Genomic DNA, 20813 nt, shown 5'->3' with positions numbered 1-20813 from the left:
AGATGTGTGTAAAGGTTAGTCAGCCTCTCATCACTTTGCAAAGTTCCAAGCTTGCCTTGCTTGGGTACGATGTCCAATTAAACAGGACAGTGCTCCCCTCAGCTTTTAAAAGTCCCATGTGTAGCTGCTTAGATGGATCCCATGCAGTGAATGGGGAGAAAAGTGCCTAACTGGTACCTGTCTTGATTCTAAAAATTCCGCTTGGCGGCAAGCCACTTAGGGAGCTCAGCCAGGTGGCTGAATGGGACAGTGCCTATGTATCTTTAAAAATTGGCCCTTTGTTCCTTTTTCAAAGATGTCCTGGAATAAAAGTTACATTATTTTTCGTGTAACTTTTGCAGGTTTGTTATAAAATAATTACTAGTCTTGGTTTTCCTAAGATATTGATATACTTCTAGGTTGAAACTAAGTTTATTATGGTAGTACTGCCTAATCAAATTGTGGGTCAATTGTGCCTGGAAGCTCCAGGGCAGTGCAAAGGGAAGGGAGGGTGTGAGAATCACAGACCCCGTGTGCCCCTTTGCTCCTTCCTACCACTCACAGGGCTCAAGACAGCCCTAAGAGGGGAGGAAGTGGAGCACTGCCACCAATCCCTATACAGCAGGCAACAGAGCTGACTCAGGGTGGGAAATATGCTGCGTTCCCTGAAACGGATGGTAGTTGATTGGTAGCCTTTGAAGGCACAGAATGATGGGTCACAGATATAAGAAAATAGAAGGTAAAAGTACTATAAAAATGAAACAATTAGAAAATATTTTGTTGTTAAATAGAACTTCCTTCACCAAACTCAGTTAGCTTCAGCCAGGGACTACCTCAAGAACGAAGTTTTAAGGGACTTTGAAACTTCAACTTATTATAAGAACCAGGAGCTACTTGATCAGAAAAGGCTGAGAAGCTCAAAAAATGAAATTCAGTGACAGTAAATTTGATTTTTTTAATTTTACCATCATTATAGGTTTAGATACAGAAATGTCTGGATTTCTGAAAACAGAGAGCAAGGTGAGTATATTCTTACAACAGAATGCATGTCAACTGTTTGATTTTATTTAATTAGCACTCACAGTATATTTTGCTGAAAAAAAATGAGAGGCCCCCCTCTGATACGTTTAGAGTATTTAAAGCAAAAATAGCAGTCTGTGTCCAAACCTTTCTGAAGCACATGTTCTTAACACAGATGCATAATTTAGTTTGAAAGCAGTTTGATGAGGGACAATACTTATTACAAGAACTACCTCTGAAGCTGAAATAGACATGAACCTGTAAACAGTGTGGCTTCCTTTAATGAGCCAGAATCACTGTTGACCTAGATGCTGAGGCCCTAGGAAACCTCTCTTGCGGGCAGACTTGTAGTTACTTAAAATGGTTGCAATTTTCCCTTCCATTAAACTAAAAAGTGCAGTAATCCAAAAAGTTGACCGTGCTAAATTTAGAGCTGCTCTTGTTTGACAAACTAATGGCTGAGGCTGCTGGTGGTAAAACTGCCTGTTTTGCTTGAGGAGTGAATACTTCTCTTGAATCTTGGCCATTGCTGGTTCAGGGAGGTGCATTTTGCATCTCTTTTTGTCAGTGGTGTTGAATCCAAAGATTTCTGTGTCATCATGCATACTGTGTGAATCCTTGCTTATGATCACTTCACTAACACATGTGTACTTCAGATATGAACCTGTAATTTGTGCAAGCTATTTTCCATACTAGAGTTATTCTCTAGTGTCAAATAACAGAAGACCAAGTATGTGCCACATACACAGATAAATCATTTACCATTGATTTTTAACCAGAGGTCATTCTGTTTATTTGGGAGGAATAAAGACACATTTTTTCATCTTGTTTAAATTATATAAGGTGGGTGAAGCAAAGTTTGCATCCAAAAGAAAAAAGTTTCATATACATAGAATTCATTTTCTTCTTAGATTCTGAGCCAGATTAACACCTGGAAAATAACAGAATCTTCTAAATTTCCCAAAATAAAATACCAAAGACAATATAGTAAAACATATATCTTGTAGTGGATTAAACTATATGACCAGGTAACCATATCATAAACAAAATCAGGAGATTCCTTTCTTTACAGTACATACTAATTTCATAAAGAAAACTTCCCTATATTGCAGAGTTGGTTCAATTAAATAAAATCCAATATGAAATTTCCTGAAACAAAGTACCAATAATTAATATTTCAAAGGATGTTGTAAGATACTAAGGAGACGGGAAGAATTCTCAGAGATAATATCTGAGAAACTAGTAGGAGTAAAAGGCTCCTTTATATTGCTTTAGCTTCTGTGAGTTTGCTTTTTCTAGTACCTGAGGCTCACACTTGCTACAGTAAATTACATTTGTCCATATTTGCTGATCTCTAGCACTATTTGATGAACAGACCAAAATGCTCCAGAAAGAACCGTAGCAAGAGGAACTGATAGCTGTTACAGTCTTCCCAGCATAGACACCTTGACTACCAGCATATCAAGTGTTACCTAGCAGCTCTGTGTTCTTGGGGAACTAGGGCGCAAAACCCCAACTCTCTCTCTCTGGCTCACCTGAATTAACCCTCCACCAGCCCATGCTTGAACCAGAAACCAAAGGCATTTCAATATGAAAAGGCAGGAGACACAACTAAAACCGTCCCATCAAGGGTGAGACAACTCCCCATGCCTCATACAGGAGACACAACTGAAACCCTCCCATCAAGGGTGAGACAACTTCCCATGCCTCATAAGCATCTCAGTTAGCACATGAATGGAGAACAGAAGCCTCATCTACATCGAAGATGGAACACGCACTGAACTCTGGGATTGGTGAATCAGGGAAGCACTGCATGTTGGGAAATCTCTGCTCTCGATGTAAATGAACTCACACCTGTACACACTCAGCTCCGCAGTTATCATACCATTCTAGTTATTGGTATGCAAAACACTGAAACCTGGTTGCATTGTGAGCCCTCTCTCAAGAAAAGACGACCTTCCAGGAATGATCAACTCCTTTTGTCCAGACATTGTTTATCCATAAACAAACCTGGCATCTACAAATCCCCATCAAAGCTCAAACCTCTGTTCTGATGCTTGGATCCAAACTCTGCATCAGTTCCACTGTAACCTGTCTTCTCTTCCTGACTGATCATGTTGGGGGCTCTGCCAGACTCAAAGCTCTCCAGACCCTGAACTGACAAGCCTGTTCCTGGGAACCTCTGAACTGCATGGAGTGGTGAGATCAACCATCCCCCCCCCCCACGCCTTCTTCCCCCAACACAACTTGTCTCTTCCCCCCCCCCCTTAGTCCAGGTATAACTTTCTACTTCTGTAATCAAACCTGGGATAGCTTTCTCCAATACCCCCAACTGTAATTGTGTAGTATTGTAAGTGTTTGATTGTTTTTCTCTCCTTGTATGGTATTACTATTAGTATCATAAGTTTTATATACCTAGCAATAAAATAACTGTTATAATCGAGCTGGTTGCCACTTTCTCTCTCTATCTCTCCAAACTTTATTTTATTCCTTTGTGTCCTTGGTCCCTATCTTGCTCTGTAGTAACGCTTCTCTTACCTAAGCCAAAGATCTCTGGAGTGCCCAAAAATCCTATGGCGTTTGCTCATCAAGGGGGTTACTGCTAGAACAATTGTGGTGTAAAGGGGCATATGAAAGGGACAGCCAGGAAGTGCTACTCTGCCTAGCCTATGGTGTCCAGGGGCAAATGAGGGTGCAGCTCAAGTGCTGTTTGACCCAGCCTGATTGAGTCCAAGGGGCAATTAAGGGGAGTAGCCAAAAAGGTGCTGTTTGGAACCAGCCTGCTCTATTCTGGTGCATTGCACGGGCATATAAGGGTAGCCACTGAGAGTGTGGTGTCACCCAGCCTGCTGAGTTCAGGGACATATAAGGGTCGGCTGAGAGTGCTGATAGTCCGGTCTGTTCAGACGCACTAAATTAATCTGAAATGTGTATGTGTGTGTGTGTATCTGTGGGGGGTTTATTTGAATCTGGTGCTGGAGGAATCCAGCCCTGAAAACCTTAAGTCCTGCAGGATAGCTCCATTGGGAGGGGGCTTGTAGCCCTATGAACACTCAAGTAACACAAGCAGTACATTAGTAGAATCACACCCCTAGAATCATACCCCCCTTCCAGGAAGGTAACCCTAATAAATGAGCATACCCCAAGGTGAAGGGCAAATCTGGTAACACAAGTTTGCCAGTTTTGCAGTTAGAACCATGAAACTTCAAAAGAAATTATCAAGATTTTGTAATTTAATTAAACATTAACATCCTAAAATGAGTCATATTTAGGTTTTATTGATTTTTTGACAAAGTAGAAGCCCTGACTATTTATTCCACCATTGGTCTGTCTTCTAAGTTTCTCATGCCCTAGTGTCTTGCAATAATCTTTATTCTAATATTTTCACAAAAGTTGGTCATCGTTGGTGTTTCAGAAGCCATAATTCTTCTTCAATTAATGCTCCTGTGCATACAATATATGGGTGCAGGATCAAGCCCTTTTTTGCAATAAACTGAATTCTTCATATTATAAAATACAGCTCTTCAAACTGGATCAAATTGTCATTCCAATGTCCCTCCTTCTCTTAGTCCCTTAAAATGTTATATAACTATAACAGTTTAAGTATATTCTTATTCTCTTTTGGAAATCATATTTATCACATTAGTAGTAATTTTCCTCCGTTACTTAACAAATTTGTTTCTCTTTCTCTCTTCTGTACCCACATTTCCCAATAGATCTTTTAATTTGCATCCTTGGTTCCTGGATTATATCCCAATGCTGCAAATTTAGTCTCTAGACTGCATATTCCAAGTTTTCCTTAAAATCCATAAATCAGTATTACGGTCCTTCTCCTTAGTCCTCCTGTCTTCTCGTTGTTTTATTACTGTTAATGGTCACTGTGGTTGATCTTATTTATATTGTTGATATTAAAATGCTGTTGCACTGTACAATTTTGCCACTTGTTGGCAACAAAAAGTTAAAAAAAAGTCTTTTGAAAGAAATTATCCTAAAATACAATGTGGATCAACAGTATGAGTAGCAAAAAGTATAATATTGGTAAAAACTGTAAGCATGTCTGTCCTCAGGCCAACTGAGGTACCTGGTTCAGAAATTTCAGACAGTCTTTCATAGGAATGAGAAAAAATTCTGTATTTTCATTGATTGAAGAACGGGCACTGTAATAGTTCAAGACAACTGCACCTGTATTTTCCCTCAGTGGTCCAGATAGGGTACCTGCTCTCAACCTTCCAGCTCCCCAATCATTGCCTTCCTTGGGCGAAATCCTATGTCTCTCTCTCTTCTAACTGAGGGTGGTATTTCCAGGCTGCACAGTTCTTTGTGTGCTTGCTCATGTCAAGTAGGTGTGTACGTGCCACATGCACAGTTCGCTGGAAAGTTTTCCCTCAGAAGTACCCGCAGAGTCGGCTCTAGTGCCCCCTGGAGTCTTGGGAGCAAGAGAATGACCTTCCCACTCGGCAAATGCTGTGCATGGCACCGTGGAGACCTCAGACCCCGGCACTGGTGCAGACATCATTCATGATCCCGGCACCAAGGATGAAGAGCCGGCACTGGGTGAGCTGTTGGAAACACAGGATCCGGGTGTCAGAGCGTCCTCCTCCTCATCGGATGAGGCAGTGATGGGAGCCCTACCTGTCCCAGTTCCAGACGACAGCAGAGCGTACCAGGAGCTGCTCGGCAGGGTCGCGCGGAACATGGGCATGGAGGTTATCCAGGAGGGGGACCCTATGGTGGACATATTAACAACTGGAGGTCCTTCTAGGGTAGCACTGCCTCTAATTAAGACAATCAAGGACAACACCGCAGCCCTGTGGCAGGCACCTGGCTCTCTGGCCCCAATAGCCAAAAGAGTAGAGGAAATATTTTCTTCCCTCTAAGGGGCATGAACATCTTTAAACACCCCCAAGATAACTTGTAGTGGCAGCTGCTAATGAAAGGGAATGCCAGGGACATCAACTCTCCACCCCGAAGGCAAAAGATGCTAAGAAGTTGGACCTCTTCGGGAGGAAAATATATTCCCCGGAGGGCTCCAACTTCGGATAGCTAACCAGCAGGCTATCCTAAGTAGGTATGCCTTCAACTCATGGCTGTCCCTAGAAAAGTTTACGGACTCACTGCCTTCTGACTCCAAGACAGAGTTTGCGGGGCAGGTCAAAGAATGTAAAGTGGTCTCTAAAGCTCTACTGCAGGTGGCTCTGGACAGTGCGGATGCGGTTGTGAGAGCAATATCATGGGGATGGCAATGAGATGGAGCTCCTGGCTCCAAGCTTGGGGTCTTCCACATGAAGTACAGGTCACCATCCAGGATCTCCCATTTGAGGGGCCAGCTCTTTTTTCCTTGCAGACTGATGAAGAGCTGCACAGCCTAAAGGATTCCCAGGCTACTCTAAAATCCTTGGGGCTTCATACATCAGCCCTGCAGAGGAGACCATTCAGGCCGCAACCTATGCCCTGCTTCTACCAGGACTCATCCAGATATGACTCAAATCACCAAAGGGGTGGAAATGGTAATGGACGGCGAACCCAAAATCCCCCTTCCAGCAGGAGCTCTGGTCAGTCCATAAAGTCCTTGGGGGGAAAACAGAACTTTTGAAGATGCCCCCAAGGACAGCGTAGCACTCACACCCCCAGATCTCTCCTTATTGTTTTCGCACCGTTTATCCCAATTTCACAATGCATGGTTCCAAATCACATCGGACCAATGGGTCCTTTGCACTATGAAACTGGGATATTTTCTCCAGTTTCATTAATTTCCCCCTTCCCACCCTCCCTCCCATTCCCTGTCCCTCTTCAGGGACCCATCCCACGAGCAACTCCTTCAGAAAGAGGTGCAGAGGCTCTTAGAAGTCGGAGTGGTAAAAGAGGTCCCCAGGGATTTCAGAGGGAAGGGGTTTTACTCCCGGTATTTCCTAATCCAAAAAGCCAAGGGAGGGCTCCGTCCTATTCTCTAGCTCCGAAACCTCAACAAGTACATGAAGAAGCGGAGATTTCGTATGGTTACCCTGTCCTCAATTATCCCATCCCTGGATCTGGGCGATTGGTATGCCACCCTTGACTTGAAAGACGCATATTTCCACGTGGCCATCTTTCTGAGCCACAGGAAATTCCTTCGGTTTATCGTCGGTCAAGTGTACTACCAATTCACAGTTCTCCCCTTTGGCCTCTCAGCAGCTCTCCGCGTGTTCACCAAGTGTATGGTGGTGGTAGCGGCATTCTTGAGGAAGAGAGGAGTGCAGGTGTTTCCCTACCTTGACGACTGATTAATCAAGGGGCGAATGAGGGCTCAGGTAGAGGGGGACGTGAGGTTCATCAGGACCACATTTGACAGGTTGGGGCTTATCCTCAATGACCAGAAGTTGATGTTGATCCCCACCAGGTGAATAGAGTTTATCGGAGTGGTACTGGATGCAGATCTAGCCAGAGCCTCCCTCCCAGAATCTCGCTTTCATGTGCTGCGCTCTCTCATAGAGGACCTGAGACTGTACACACACGTGACGGCCCGGAACTGTCTGAAGTTATTAGGGCACATGGTGGCATGTACTTATGTGGTGCCGCACACAGGACTACCTCTTGGGCCCCTGCAGAGCTGGTTAGTGACAGTGTACCGGCCAGTTTATCACAACATAGGCAATGTAGTTTCCCCCCTCCATCAGTGCAGGAATCTCTGACCTGGTGGTGCGATCTGAACGACATATGCATGGGGGTCCCTTTTTTAGCACCTCAGCTATCAGTATGCCTAGTGACGGATGCCTCAGCGCTGGGCTGGGCAGCCCACATGTGGCAGTTAAGAACACAAGGTCTTTGGTCCCAGTCAGAACTCTTGCTTCATATCAGTGTGAGAGAGCTGAAGGCAGTATGTCTGGAAGCTTCATACCTGCCAGGGGCCCAGAACACATTGGCAGACAACCTCAGTAGGTCTTTTCTCATGTATGAATGGTCCATCCGTCCAGACTTGTTGAACACCATCTTCCAGAGGTGGGGAATTCCCAAGATAGATCTGTTTGCCACAAGGTTCAACAAAAAGTGCCTTCAGTTTTGCTCTTTTCAGAAGCATAGCCCGGGGTTGATGGCGGATGCCTTTCTCATCCAGTGGACCAGCCAGCTGTTCTACGCCTTCCACCTACCCTGCTTATTCTCAGGGTTCTGTGGAAGATCAAACAGGACAGGGCATCAGTGATCCTGATAGCCCCTATCTGGCCTCGGTTGCACTGGTACACCTCACTGCTCGACCTCTCTGTAGAGAACCCAGTCACACTACCACTGCTTCCAGACCTTATCACTCAGGATCACAGGACACTTCTTCACCCCAACCTCAGGTCCCTTCTCCTCACAGCCTGGAAGCTCCATGGTTAAATCCCCTGGAGCACGCATGCTCAGAGCCAGTAAGGGAGGTGCTCTTAGGCAGTAGGAGGCCCTCCACAAGGGCCACCTATCTGGCTAAATGGAAAAGATTCTCCACATGGACTTCCCAAAGGGGCATCCAGGCTCAGTCAGCTCCACTTCCCACAATCCTGGACTATTTGTTATACCTAAAAAAGCTGGACCTAGCACAGTCATCGGTTAAGGTGCATCTCCCGGCGATCTCAGCCTTCCATCCAGGGGTGGCGGGGTGCTCTGGTTTTGCTAGTGCGATGATATCAAGGTTCCTGAAAGGCCTACATAGACTGTACCTCCCACTCACCAATCGGTCCCTCCATGGGATCCCAATCTCGTTCTCTCACAATTGACGGGACCTCCATTCGAGCCTCTTGAATCGTGCTTCCTGCTATATTTATCATGGGAAGTGGCATTCCTAGTAGCCATCACTTCAGCCATCACTTCAATTCAGAGCACTCACTTCGGAGCCACCATACACGATTTTTTTTAAGGATAAAGTTCAGATCCGTCCCCACCCAGCATTCCTGCCAAAGGTGGTGTTTCAGTTTCATGTAAATCAGGATATCTTTCTTCCAGTATTCTACCCGAAGCCACATGCTAACAATCGGGAACATAGACTACACTCCCTGGACGTCAGGAGGGCATTGGCATTCTATATAGAGGGAACCAAGCCATTCAGAAAGCCCACCAAGCTCTTTGTGGCGCTGGCAGAAAGGATGAAGGGTCTTCCGATCTCTTCCCAGATAATTTCTTTGTGGATTACCTTGTGCATCAGGACCTGCTATGACTTGGGGAAAGTGCCAGCTCCTAAGCTGATGGCCCATTCGATGAGAGCCCAGGCCTCGTCGGCAGCCTATCTAGCCCAAGTTCCAATTTAGGACATCTGCAGAACAGCCATGTGGTCCATCATCCATACTTTTGCTTCTCATTATGTGATCACTTGACAAGCCAGAGATGACGCTGCGTTCGGCAGGGCAGTGCTCCAGTCTGTAGTTCTCTTAGCTCCAACCCCACCTCCATGGGCTGGCTGGGGAATCACCTACTTGGAATTGACATGAGCAAGCACTCGAAGAAGAAAAGACTGTTACTTGCCTGTAACTGGTGTTCTTTGAGATGTGTTGCTCATGTCCATTCCAAGATCCACCTGCCTACCCCTCTGTTGGAGCCAACTGGCAAGAAGGAACTGAGGAGGCGGAGGGTCGGTAGGCCCCTATATAGAGTGCCATAGTGGCGCGACTCCAGGAGGCACCAGAGCTGACCCTGCAGGTACTTCTGAGGGAAAGCTTTCCAGCGAACTGTGCACGCGGCTCGTACACACCTACTTGGAATGGACATGAGCAACAAATCTCGAAGAACATCATTTACAGGCAAGTAACCGTCTTTTCCTTGCCTTTACGGTGTCATTCACAGCAGAGACAGGCTGCCCAAACACACCGGCTTGCTTTCTCTTCAGAGACTGATAAGAGTTACTGTCAACAATTATAAGTTACCACACAGTTCTTTCTATGTAAGCCTATTTTATTCTTAAGGTAGAAGCATTACAGAAAAATTATATTAAAACAATAAAAGAATGTACACACATACTAATAAGCTTACCAGAGAATACCCCAACACCAACATGGGCTCTGGCTGAGTAGTCCTTCCAAACCCCACCCAAGGAGTTTCTTTTGTGGCCATAATTTCATCACAGCTTCAGCTCAGAACAAACACACAGTCTTATGGGCCTTCTAACCCTTCTGTAAGGATTAGGGCCCTCTGTGAACTAGAGGTCCTGTCCATTTGCTGGATCAGAAAGAATGCCCTGAGCCAGTTTAAAATCAGGCTATTTATCTAAAAATCCTTTCTTTGTTTGTTGGTCACTGGAGAATCCAGTTTGAACTAGTATATGCATACCTGTCCAGTGGGTGGTGACAGAGGACAATAATGGAAGAGGTACATTAGCATCCCCCTCCTACTAGAGAATGTACATACAATAACACATATGCAGTTGCATTTTTAATACAATGGAACCCAAAGGTATTACACCTTGTTTAGCTTAATTCAGTAAAATGTATCTTAAGTCCATAAGGTTTGTTCAGGATATTACAGATATTGTCAGTCTGTCACAGGCACATCTGTTGGTGTCATGGCAATAAAGACTATAAAACTGATGAAACTGCCAATAGTGGCATATAGCCAATCTGTGACTGCTAAAAGCAAATATCCCCAACAGCCGGCGATGTGGGACTGGACGGGGAGGGCTCTGAGTTACTACTGAGAATTCTTTCCCAGGAGTCTGGCTGTTGGGTCTTGCCAAAATGATCAGGGTCCAATTGATTGCCATATTTGGGGTCAGATTGGCAGAGACTCTGGGGTTTGTTTGGTTTTTGCCTTCCCCTAAAGCATGGGGCACAGGTTAGTTGCAGGTTAAACTAGTGTAAATGGTGGATTCTCTGTACCTTGAATCTTTAAATCATGATTTGAGGATGTCAGTAACTCAGCTAGAGGTTATTGGTCTATTGTAGGAGTAGGTGGGGGAGGTTCTATAGCATGCAATGTGCAGGAGGTCAGACTCAATTGTCATGATGATCCCCTCTGGCCTTAAAGTCTATGAGTCCAAATAACAACATTTACCCTACTTTTTGCATAATATTTAGTATTGGATGTGGGACAAACTTTCTGCACCCTTTCAGTAGTTGCACGTGATTTAAAAACAAAACATACATATCATACTGTATCTGCTGTAGTCTGCACTTCTACTATTTGCTTAGATTACATAATGATTTAATGTCATGTTGAAAAGGGGAGAGAAATCATTCTGAGCAGTAACATAGGACATGAGTTACCTGAGAGCAGGATGAGACCTTTGACCTCAAAATAGTGCTAGATTTATTCTGCATCTTATCCTGGATCTTCAATACTAGGGGAGTATATAACTTAATTTATTTTGCTTTTATGACTAAGGGCACAGTCTAACCCCTATTAAGGTTAATGGAAATTTTTCCGTTTTGGAAATTCTTAGGACATTGTAGCTTGCTTTCTCTAAAAATTGTAAACAAAATATTATGAGTATCATAAAGAACAGTAAATGTTCGTTACTTGCTTTTATTAACATTTGTCCATTTTTGTGAATATTTTTTTCATTTAGATTTCCCAGCCATTAAATGATGAAGATGACTCTCCAGAAAGAAGTCTACTGTCAAGTGCAGTTGTAAAAGAGACATTAATGGCTCCAAAGGAATGGACACCACAAAATGTATTTCCAGATGTTTTAAAAGATGGTCAAAGTGCTAATATAACCATTACTGAGACACATACTAGGATGAAAGATAATTTTCATGAGAAGTCTGTACCTGATATTATTTTATCATCAACATTGGAGAAGATTTCCAGAGAAACATTAATTGTACAGAGTATAATGACTGATGAATTTGAAGTTAGAGATTTGCTGAAACCAATCAGTGATTCAGAGAGTCCAGAAATGATAAACCCCTGGCACGACACGTTACAGTGTCAAGGTGATGCTTTATCTGTAGACATATCAGTAGATGAGAAGAGCAATTTTCTGCCAGTAGAGCTTCTGACAGCACTGAACTCCTTTTCAGAATCTGTGATACAGCCTGTTTGTCAGTTAGTGGGGAAGGAAAGAGAGCTTAATGCTGAAGAAGAACATTTGAGATCAGAATCCAGTGTTTTCCAGACAGATGACTGTACTCAAATACCAGATAACAATTTTGAGCCTCCATTTCCTGTGAAGCAGTTGGAAGAAATAAAAGCATTAACAGAGTCTGCATTTCAGGGTGCTTTAGATGAACAAGTATGTACATGTTTTAATACCTATTTGAAATGTTTTGAGTATTTTACAGTATTTTATAGAAGAGTTAATTTTTTCTAAGATGTTGTTAGTCTTATTATAGAATTATTGCATCTGGGATTTGCATTTTTATTACATTCTTTTTAAAATTAAAAGTCTACTAATCCTTTTCAACTAATCCAATTTTTCAACTAATCCAACTTTGACACCTCAGTTATTGAATTTGTTAGAATGGAGAAATCCTGGTAAACTTTGTCTTCTTACCTCATACTATTCTGTGCTATGTTATCTACTTATACATCCCCCATCATTGTAGTATCTAAGCATTTCACAGATATTTAAAAATAGAAATAATAATAATACCTCTTTTCTCTTCAATATCTCTTCAATAGAATGACTAGCTTAATTAGCTTGAAGGATTTTTTGTATGTATGTTTATATGTGTGAGTTTCTGTGGTGTGTGTGGGAAAAACTTACTGAGGGAAAGGTGTTGATTACTAGATGTGATTTCAGTAGGATGCTTCTCCCTTTGAGATGCTAATATGGGTGGAGGTAACCTGTGGTCCTTCTTTCCTTTGCTGCCCTGATTGATTCATCTTGGTGTCTCCTGCTGTGCTGTTCTTGCAACACATGTATCATCTTGTAGAATGTAGATGATACATTAAAGGAAAGAAGAACTATAATCTCTTCTGCCCAGGTGATCCTGAGGGAAAGAGGAAGACAGGAAGCAGAAGGACCCTGTTGAGTGCAGTAGACATCCTTTACAAGTGTTGAGCCAGATTCACTGTTATGTTCCTGCTTCCTATCATAATTTTAGTGTTGCAAATCAATAATAAACCTGGTTTATCTAGATAGTTAAGATGAGTATACAGCTGTTTCGCTTTGTCAGAGCAGCATGAAGCATACTGAAAAATCTGATCTTTTATTAGTATAAGCCAGGTCTGAGTGTCGGAGTAAAGGGGGGCACATTATTTGCATGGGCTTTGTATCTGCATGAGTACAATTAAGTACTTAGCATAATTTACCTAGGTGTGGAGCATAATGGGAAATGGTTAGCAGGGCTGGGTTTGGGTTACAAACCACTTTTGTGTTAACTGCTGGGGTAATGAAATGTTGTCCTTCAATTGTATGAACAGATGTCAGCAAAACTGTGCTTAGTCAGTTATGATAGAACACTTCACCCTAAACTAAACAGAGCTTCCCAAGAGTGGCAGGCCGATGTTTCAGCCTGAAAAAGGTGGAGGAGGAGCAGTCTCCTATTGGGATTGTGGGGGCTAAGCAAAAGGGCTGACTTAGGCAGGGAGTGACTCTCACCTCCCATTGTTAAAAGGTAGACTTAATGACTCATCTTGGAGTCTTTTGTCTCTTGAAAGCAGGGACATTTCCTGTATGACAGTAGAAGGTTTACCTATGAGCTGAACTCACTAAGAGCTGAAATCATTAGGAGCTGAAATCACTAAGAGCTGAACTTTGCCTGACCACTAACAGAGCTGAGTGGGCAACAGGCAACTCGAGTGGGAGGCTAGCACAGTCGGTGCCAGCCCAGTCAACAAGGGGGGCCGGCACAGTTGGTGCCAGCCCAGGGCAGTTGGCAGAGGGCCCAGCACAGTTGGTGCCAGGCAGTCAGCGGTCGGCGGAGGGGCCGGGCACAGTCGGTGCCTGCCCAAGGCAGTCGGCGGAGGGGCCGGGCACAGTCGGTACCAGCCCAAGGCGGTCGGCGGAGGGGCCGGGCACAGTCGGTGCCTGCCCAAGGCGGTCGGCGGAGGGGCCGGGCACAGTCGGTGCCTGCCCAAGGCGGTCGGCGGAGGGGCCGGGCACAGTCGGTGCCAGCCCAAGGCGGTCGGTGGGAGATCGGCGTGGTCGTTGCCAGCGGTGGGGGACTCAGTGAGGCCCACAGGCGATAGGAGACAGTGGCAGTGGGGGCCTGGACAGGCTTGTGTTGGACCGTTACAGCCGACGGGGCGGAGTCACACCTGAGAGGTGGATATTGCAACTACAATGGTCAGTACAGGGGCAAGAAGGAAGGGAGAGGCGAAGGACACGCCCTGTACTCTGGGATGGGTTTGGGCTCATTGAGTTCATGAACTCTGTTCGCACTGTTTCCCAAACCAGTGCGGTGTTATCTCTGTTTTGCTATTAAAAGGTTTCTTTCTACACTCAGACTCTGTGCTTGCGAGAGGGGAAGTATTGCCCTTTGGAGGGCGCCCAGGGGATAGTGTGTAATTTCCCAGGTGACTGGGTGGGGGCTCGAGCCAGTTTGGTGTTGTATCATTGAGAGGGACCCCTAGATATAGAACCCGGCCCTTGCTGCTGTCGACTTGGTCTGGCAGAAGGGTTACATTAGTAACATTAAGTAACACTAAATAACCCTGAGTGTAATGATGCTTGTGATAAGGAATTTAATTACAAAGTGTCAGAAGGCTCATTCCATCAGAATTGTCACAGCTTATAAGGCTTGTTTTTCAGTAAAGTATTCATTTCTGAAATCTATAGAACAGCTGCTTGGAGCTCAGTATATGAACTTGTCTACACTTAAAATGCGAAAGTAGCATAGCTGTGTTGCTGCATGCTTTAGTGTAGACGCTATCTACACCAACAGGATGGATTCTCCCATTAGTGTAGGTAATCCACCTCCTCAAGAGCCGGTAGCTAGATCGACGGAAGAATTCATCCATCAGCCTAGCACTGTCTACATAGGGGCTTAGGTCAGCTTAACTACTCCGCTCAGGGTTGTGGATTTTTCACATTCGTGACCAGCGTATTTAAACCGACATCTTTATTCAGTATTGCAGTTAAGATTTTGAGATCTGATCCTGAAGGAAAGAGGCTTCATAGCCCCTATTTGGTTCATAATTTCTGATTCCTTCTCCAGGTAGTACTGTGTCCCATTTGCCGTTCTCCAAACTGAGGGCTTGTCTATACAAGAACTTAGTTTGTGGCAAGCTGCTGTGTAAATCTACACTGCAGTAGCCTGCTATGCACTAAGTGTCCATGTGGACTCTGCTGCTGTGCATTAAAAGTTTCCTAATGTGCTTTAATCTACTCCCATTTCAAAGCTGGGTAGATCAAAGTGCACTATGGAATTTCTAGTGCATGACAGCAGGGTCCACATGGATGCTCAGTGTGCAGCAGGCAAGGGGGGTAGATTTACAGTCCAGTTTGCCACATATAAGTATTCATATACACAAGCCCTGAGGAATGTATGGATGCAGTTTCTTGAAGGAGGAACGAGGTTAACATCCCAGTAAAAGGAATCCTCTGACTTTATATTATTTCCACAGCTTTGCACTCCTCATTGCTTTCTGAGTGTCTCCTTATTCTGAATGGAAAGACAGGAACAAAAAGGAAGGGTGTATTTGGGGGTATGTGGCGCTGGGTGGAATATAAATGACCAGACATTATATTAGTAAAACCAATATTACAGAACTGCAATAAATATCATATAGGATATGCCATGCAAGGTACCAATGGAAAAGTCATGATTTGCCGAGATTGATAAGCACGTTTACATGTATGTGTTAATTTTTTATTATAAGTTCTAAATATGTATGTTCTAAATATTTTGAGGCACTTGGAAGAGAGGAAGGTGATCAGGAACAGTCAGCATGGATTCACCAAAGACAAGTCGTGTCTGACCAACCTGATCGCCTTCTATGATGAGATAACTGACTGTGGATGTGGGGAAAGCAGTGGACATGATATACCTCGACTTTAGCAAAGCTTTTGATATGGTCTCCCACAGTATTCTTATCAGCAAGTTGAAGTATAGGTTGGATGAATGGACTGTAAGGTGGATAGAAAGCTGGCTAGATCATCAGGCTCAACGGGTAGTGATCAACAGCTCGATGTCTAGTTGGCAGTTGATACCAAGTGGAGTGCCCCAGGGGTCAGTGCTGGGGCCAGTTTTGTTCAACATCTTCATGAATGATCTGGAGGATGGGGTGGATTGCACCCCCAGCAAGTGTGCAGATGACACTAATGGTAGATTCGGAGTGGTAGATACACTGGAGGGCAGGGATAGGATACAGAGTGACCTAGACAAATTGGAGGATTGGGCCAAAATAAATCTGATGAGGTTCAACAAGGACAAGTGCAGAGTCCTGCACTTAGGATGGAAGAATCCCATGCACAGCTACAGACTGGGGACTGACTGGCTAGGAAGCAGTTCAGCAGAAAAGGATCTGGGGGTTACAGTGGACAAGAAGCTGGATATGAGTCAACAGTGTGCCCTTATTGCCAAGAAGGCTAATGGCATATTGGCCTGCATTAGTAGGAGCATTGCCAGCAGATCAAGGGAAGTGATTATTCCCCTATATTCGGCATTGGTGAGGCCTCATTTGGAGTATTGTGTCCAGTTTTGGGCCCCCCTCTATGGAAAGGATGTGGATAGATTAGAAAGAGTCCAGCAGAGGGCAACAAAAATGATTAGGGGGCTGGAGTACATGACTTATAAGGAGAAGCTGAAGGAACTAGGCTTGTTTAGCCTGCAGAAGAGAAGAATCGGGGGGATTTGATAGCAGCCTTTAACTATCTGAAAAGGGGTTCCAGGGAGGATGGAACTATACTGTTTTCAGTGGTAGTAGATGGCAGAACTAGGAGCAATGGTCTCAAGTTGCAGTGGGGAAGGTCTAGGTTGGATATTAGGAAAAACTTTTTCACTAGGAGAGTGGTGAAGCACTGGAATGGGTTACCTATGGACGTGTTGGAATCTCCATCCTTAGGGGTTTTTAAGGCCTGGCTTGACAAAGCCCTGGCTGGGATGATTTAGTTGGGGTGGTCCTGCTTTGACCAGGGGGTTGGACTAGATGACCTCCTGAGGTCTCTTCCAATCCTAATCTTCTATGATTTATCTATATTTCAAACTTGTGCGGTGTTTCTGGGTGACACCCCCACACAGGATGGCAGCAGCACTAAGCCTGCTTAATGGCCCATCAAGGGAACTCAAATGTACAATGAATCCAGTGAAAAAATCCTGGGGCTACACCTTATGAGTCACCAGGACATGTAAGAACATGCCTATGGACAGGGGACTCTGAGGCTTTTCCAGGTCATGTGCTGTGTGGCTGTGTTTGGGACAAGCCACATGGCAAAGGGACATAAAAGGCTGCTGCACCATTTCCATCTTGTCTTCATTCCTGCTTCCTACCTCAGGATCAACTCCTCTGCAACTGAAGATGTGAAACAAAGGACTGAGACCCATCCAGGAACTGGATATACAAGCCTGCAAACTCCACAATTCTGCTGAGAATGTGATATATATGGATTTTGAAGTCATTTGTATGTGTCTGATTGCTTTAATCATTTAACATCTCTCTTCTTATTTGTTTCTTTCTTTTATAATAAACCTGGTTGGCAGCGTGATATTTTGTGTGAGATCCAAATGAATATTGGTCTGTTAATGTGGCTGACCCTTTGGGGAGCAGGAGAACGAACATTTTTGATAAAGGAAAATTCTCTCTTTACTAGACCTACTCGCTAATTGGGAGCTAGAAACTGAAATGCAATAAAGGGGGCTGTGTAACTTCTTGTTTTTATCTTCTTGATAGCCTATGTGGAGGATCAGAAGCATTGTTTGTGACTAGTTGGTGAGTCTAATTGCAGTGTTAGCCACCAGTTTGAGAGAATCTGCTTCCCTTTTGCAAGCTGCCCTGACCTTGGCATTTTCAGGTGGGCTACTCTAGGCACGGATGAGTCACATTGGCATAGTCATAGCAGGATGCACGGAACCGGATCATTTGGGTTTTGGATCAGAACCCCACACTATTCCAAATTTAAAATTTGATAGTGAAAGTGTTAAAGTTTAACTGTGTCACAATGAGTGATCCATGATCATATGGGGCAATGAACCCAAAAGGGCTTAAACAATTATGTAAAGAAAGAAAAATAACCCTTAAAGGAGATATTTCAGAGCAGAGAAAGAGAAATTTGCTCATAGACAATGACCACAGAGCAGGGGCTTTACTTTCACCTGCCCCAGATGCAGCTGCTGAAGCAGAAGCAGTGAGAATGCTAGCAGTGAAAAACAAGCCACAGTTTGAACATTAACAAAAAATGGCAGATCTTCGATTGCAGGAAAAGCGAAAGATAGCTGACATGGAAAGAGAAGCTGAAGAGAGAACCCATCAAAGGCAGATAGAACTGCTGGCTGCTGAGAAAAAGGCTCATGAAAGACAGATGGAAGCAGCCAGAGTCCAACTCCAGATCCTGGAAGAGAAAAAAGATCTGCCACCATCTGATTTGAAAAGGATTTGTCCCTTTACAATGATGAGGATGTTGAGGAATTTCTGTCTTCTTTTGAAAGACTCTGTGATGTTCATTGAATTCCTGATGAGTGAAAAATCCCTGTTCCCCTCACCAGATTGACTGGTAGGGCAAGGAAGGTATTTAATGAAATAGAATTAGATGATGCGTTAAATTATGTAAAGTTTAAAGAAACTATTGCAAAGGTTTAAAATTACTTCTGAGTCTTATAGACTGAATTTAGAAATGTTAAGCTATCTGATAATTACCTATATTGAAAATGCTCATAAACTGCTTGGGTATACGAAAAAGTGGATTGAGGTGGCAAAAGTTTGTGGTAGTTATGGTAAATTATTGATTTATTTGCTAGGGAAATAGCTCCTGACCATATCAGGGCAGCAGTGCTTGATAAAAACTCTGATACCTTTTTGGAAGCTGCACAAATTGCTGATGCTTTCATAGAGAATGGGAACTATGAGAGGCATAAGTCTCAAGGGAAAAGCAACCCCTATTCATCACAGATGAAGAGGGAGGATGGGTTCAAGAATAAGATCAGCCCCAACATGGCTAGAAAATCTTATAGAACCCAGAATTTAAAACCTTTCACCTGGGAGGAAAACCTGTTACATGCCAACTGTGTGGAATCGTTGGCCATATAAAGTGAAATTGTCCAAACCGAAGGGACAAGAAGTCCCCAAGACCATCAATGCCCCGGCCCAAAATCAATTCCAATGCAGTTACTTTAAGTGCAGAGATTGGCCATATAAATGATAACACTGCCACCTTGTGTCCAGACACAAACACTGCTGGTGTTAATGTTACCACTTAGTCCAGTGGTTCCCAACCTTTTTGGCTCGAGGGCCACAGATATAATTTTTACAACCCTGAAGGGCCACAGCAGCCCCCCACCCACTGCAGTCAGACAGAGGGAGTTCAGCGAGGAGGCCTCCTTGTTGATTTCCTGTCTCCCTGGCTGCAGCAGGAAAACCGCACATGCCTGTTGACCTGTGCACTCTACCTGGGTCCCAAGGCAGTGGCTCCCTTCTGCAGCCAGGAGGATGGAAGATCAGTGCTCACCTCCCTCTGGCTCCAGCAGGGACCCAGCACCTAGGGACCCAGGCAGAGTGCTTTGCTTTCTGCTGGAGCCGGGGAAGGAGAGCGCTGATTTCCTCTCCCTCTGACTCCAGCAGGGACCCCAGCGCCTAATTGGGGACCAGAGACTGAAATGCAATGAAGGGGGCTGTATAACTTCTTGTTTTTATCTTCTTGATAACCAGTGTGGGGGATCAGAAGCACTGTTTGTGTCTGGTTGGTGAGTCTAATTGCAGTGTTAGCCACCAGTTTGGGAGAATCTGCTCTCCTTTTGCAGCCTGTCCTGACCGTAGCATTTTCAGGTGGGCTACCCTATGCACGGACGGGTCACAGCAGGGAATCTGTTTTCGCTAATAGGTGCAGTCACTAGGAGTTGACTGAGTCCATTTCCTGTAAACCACTAAACAACCATCATATTATGATTTCTGATCACTACCCACCCTAGCTGGATTGATTAATTACTTAGTGGTAGAAAATTCTTTATCCCATTACATCCCAGTCTTCTGAGTCATCCACTTCCCTTGCTCGGTGCTATTAGTGGTTCCAGGGCCTGCATAGTATAGCATACAACTCCAAAAGTATTCCTCTGTTCAAGCAATATATTTGCAGAACTCCAGTTATTAGGTAAGCTATTTATTGTAAGTGTTCTCTATCTATATTTGCATGTATAACTTAAATGATATTTTGCTTTTAACTCCTCACATAATAAACCAGGGACAGCATTTCTTTTAATTGTTTGACTACCAGTAGTTTGAAATAATACTTTTTGTCACAGCTTGTAGGTGACCAGAGGAACCAGGACTTGGTAATTTCTGATTATTGGAATGTCACCTCTGATGACAAACAAGCTAGTGGAGGAAGTTCAGGTTCAATAGAGAATGCCTCAAGTGTAGAAACTAACAAAGCAACCTCATGGACATTAAGGAAGTCAGCTCGATTAAGAGAAAACTGCACTAGAAAGCACATAGATGAAGCTTGCAGTTGTCATAAAATGCTAGAAGAAACTCATCAAAGAATATATAGTAATGATGATGAAACAGGAAATAAACTTTCATCTAAAGATTCTGGGTATGACATATATAACATAAAAAGCTTACTTCTCTTCCTGCATGAACTCTCTCTGTCTCTTCCAATTTATTTAATACATATGAAACATGCATGCCACTCATTCCTCATTTGTACTGTGTAAATGTTCATTTAAGTTGCCTGAAAGGTAAAGATTTTACATTTTCTTTAAAATACTCAAGGTCATATTCTGCACTGATTTATACTCCATTCAGTCCCATTGAAGTTTGTGTGATTACGAGAAGTA

General features: G+C 43.9%; 1 protein-coding gene across 1 annotated transcript in view; it reads left to right on the top strand.

Annotated features, from left to right (window-relative positions):
* The window catches only part of ANKRD31 (ankyrin repeat domain 31), a 108547-nt gene that overhangs the window by 9942 nt on the left and 77792 nt on the right, over positions 1–20813 (top strand). Inside the window, exons 6-8 of the mRNA XM_067568813.1 lie at positions 956–999; positions 11504–12172; positions 20277–20569. Coding sequence (XP_067424914.1) covers positions 956–999; positions 11504–12172; positions 20277–20569 — 1006 coding nt within the window. The remainder of the gene's footprint in view (positions 1–955; positions 1000–11503; positions 12173–20276; positions 20570–20813) is intronic.

This window comes from Emydura macquarii, unplaced genomic scaffold (genome assembly GCF_026122565.2).
Source record: "Emydura macquarii macquarii isolate MOO-44397 ecotype Brisbane River unplaced genomic scaffold, CSIRO-AGI_Emac_v2 contig_2897, whole genome shotgun sequence".
NCBI lineage: Eukaryota > Metazoa > Chordata > Testudines > Chelidae > Emydura > Emydura macquarii.
The sequence above is the reverse complement of the archived record's forward strand: the minus strand, read 5'-3'. Positions and strand labels throughout refer to the sequence as shown.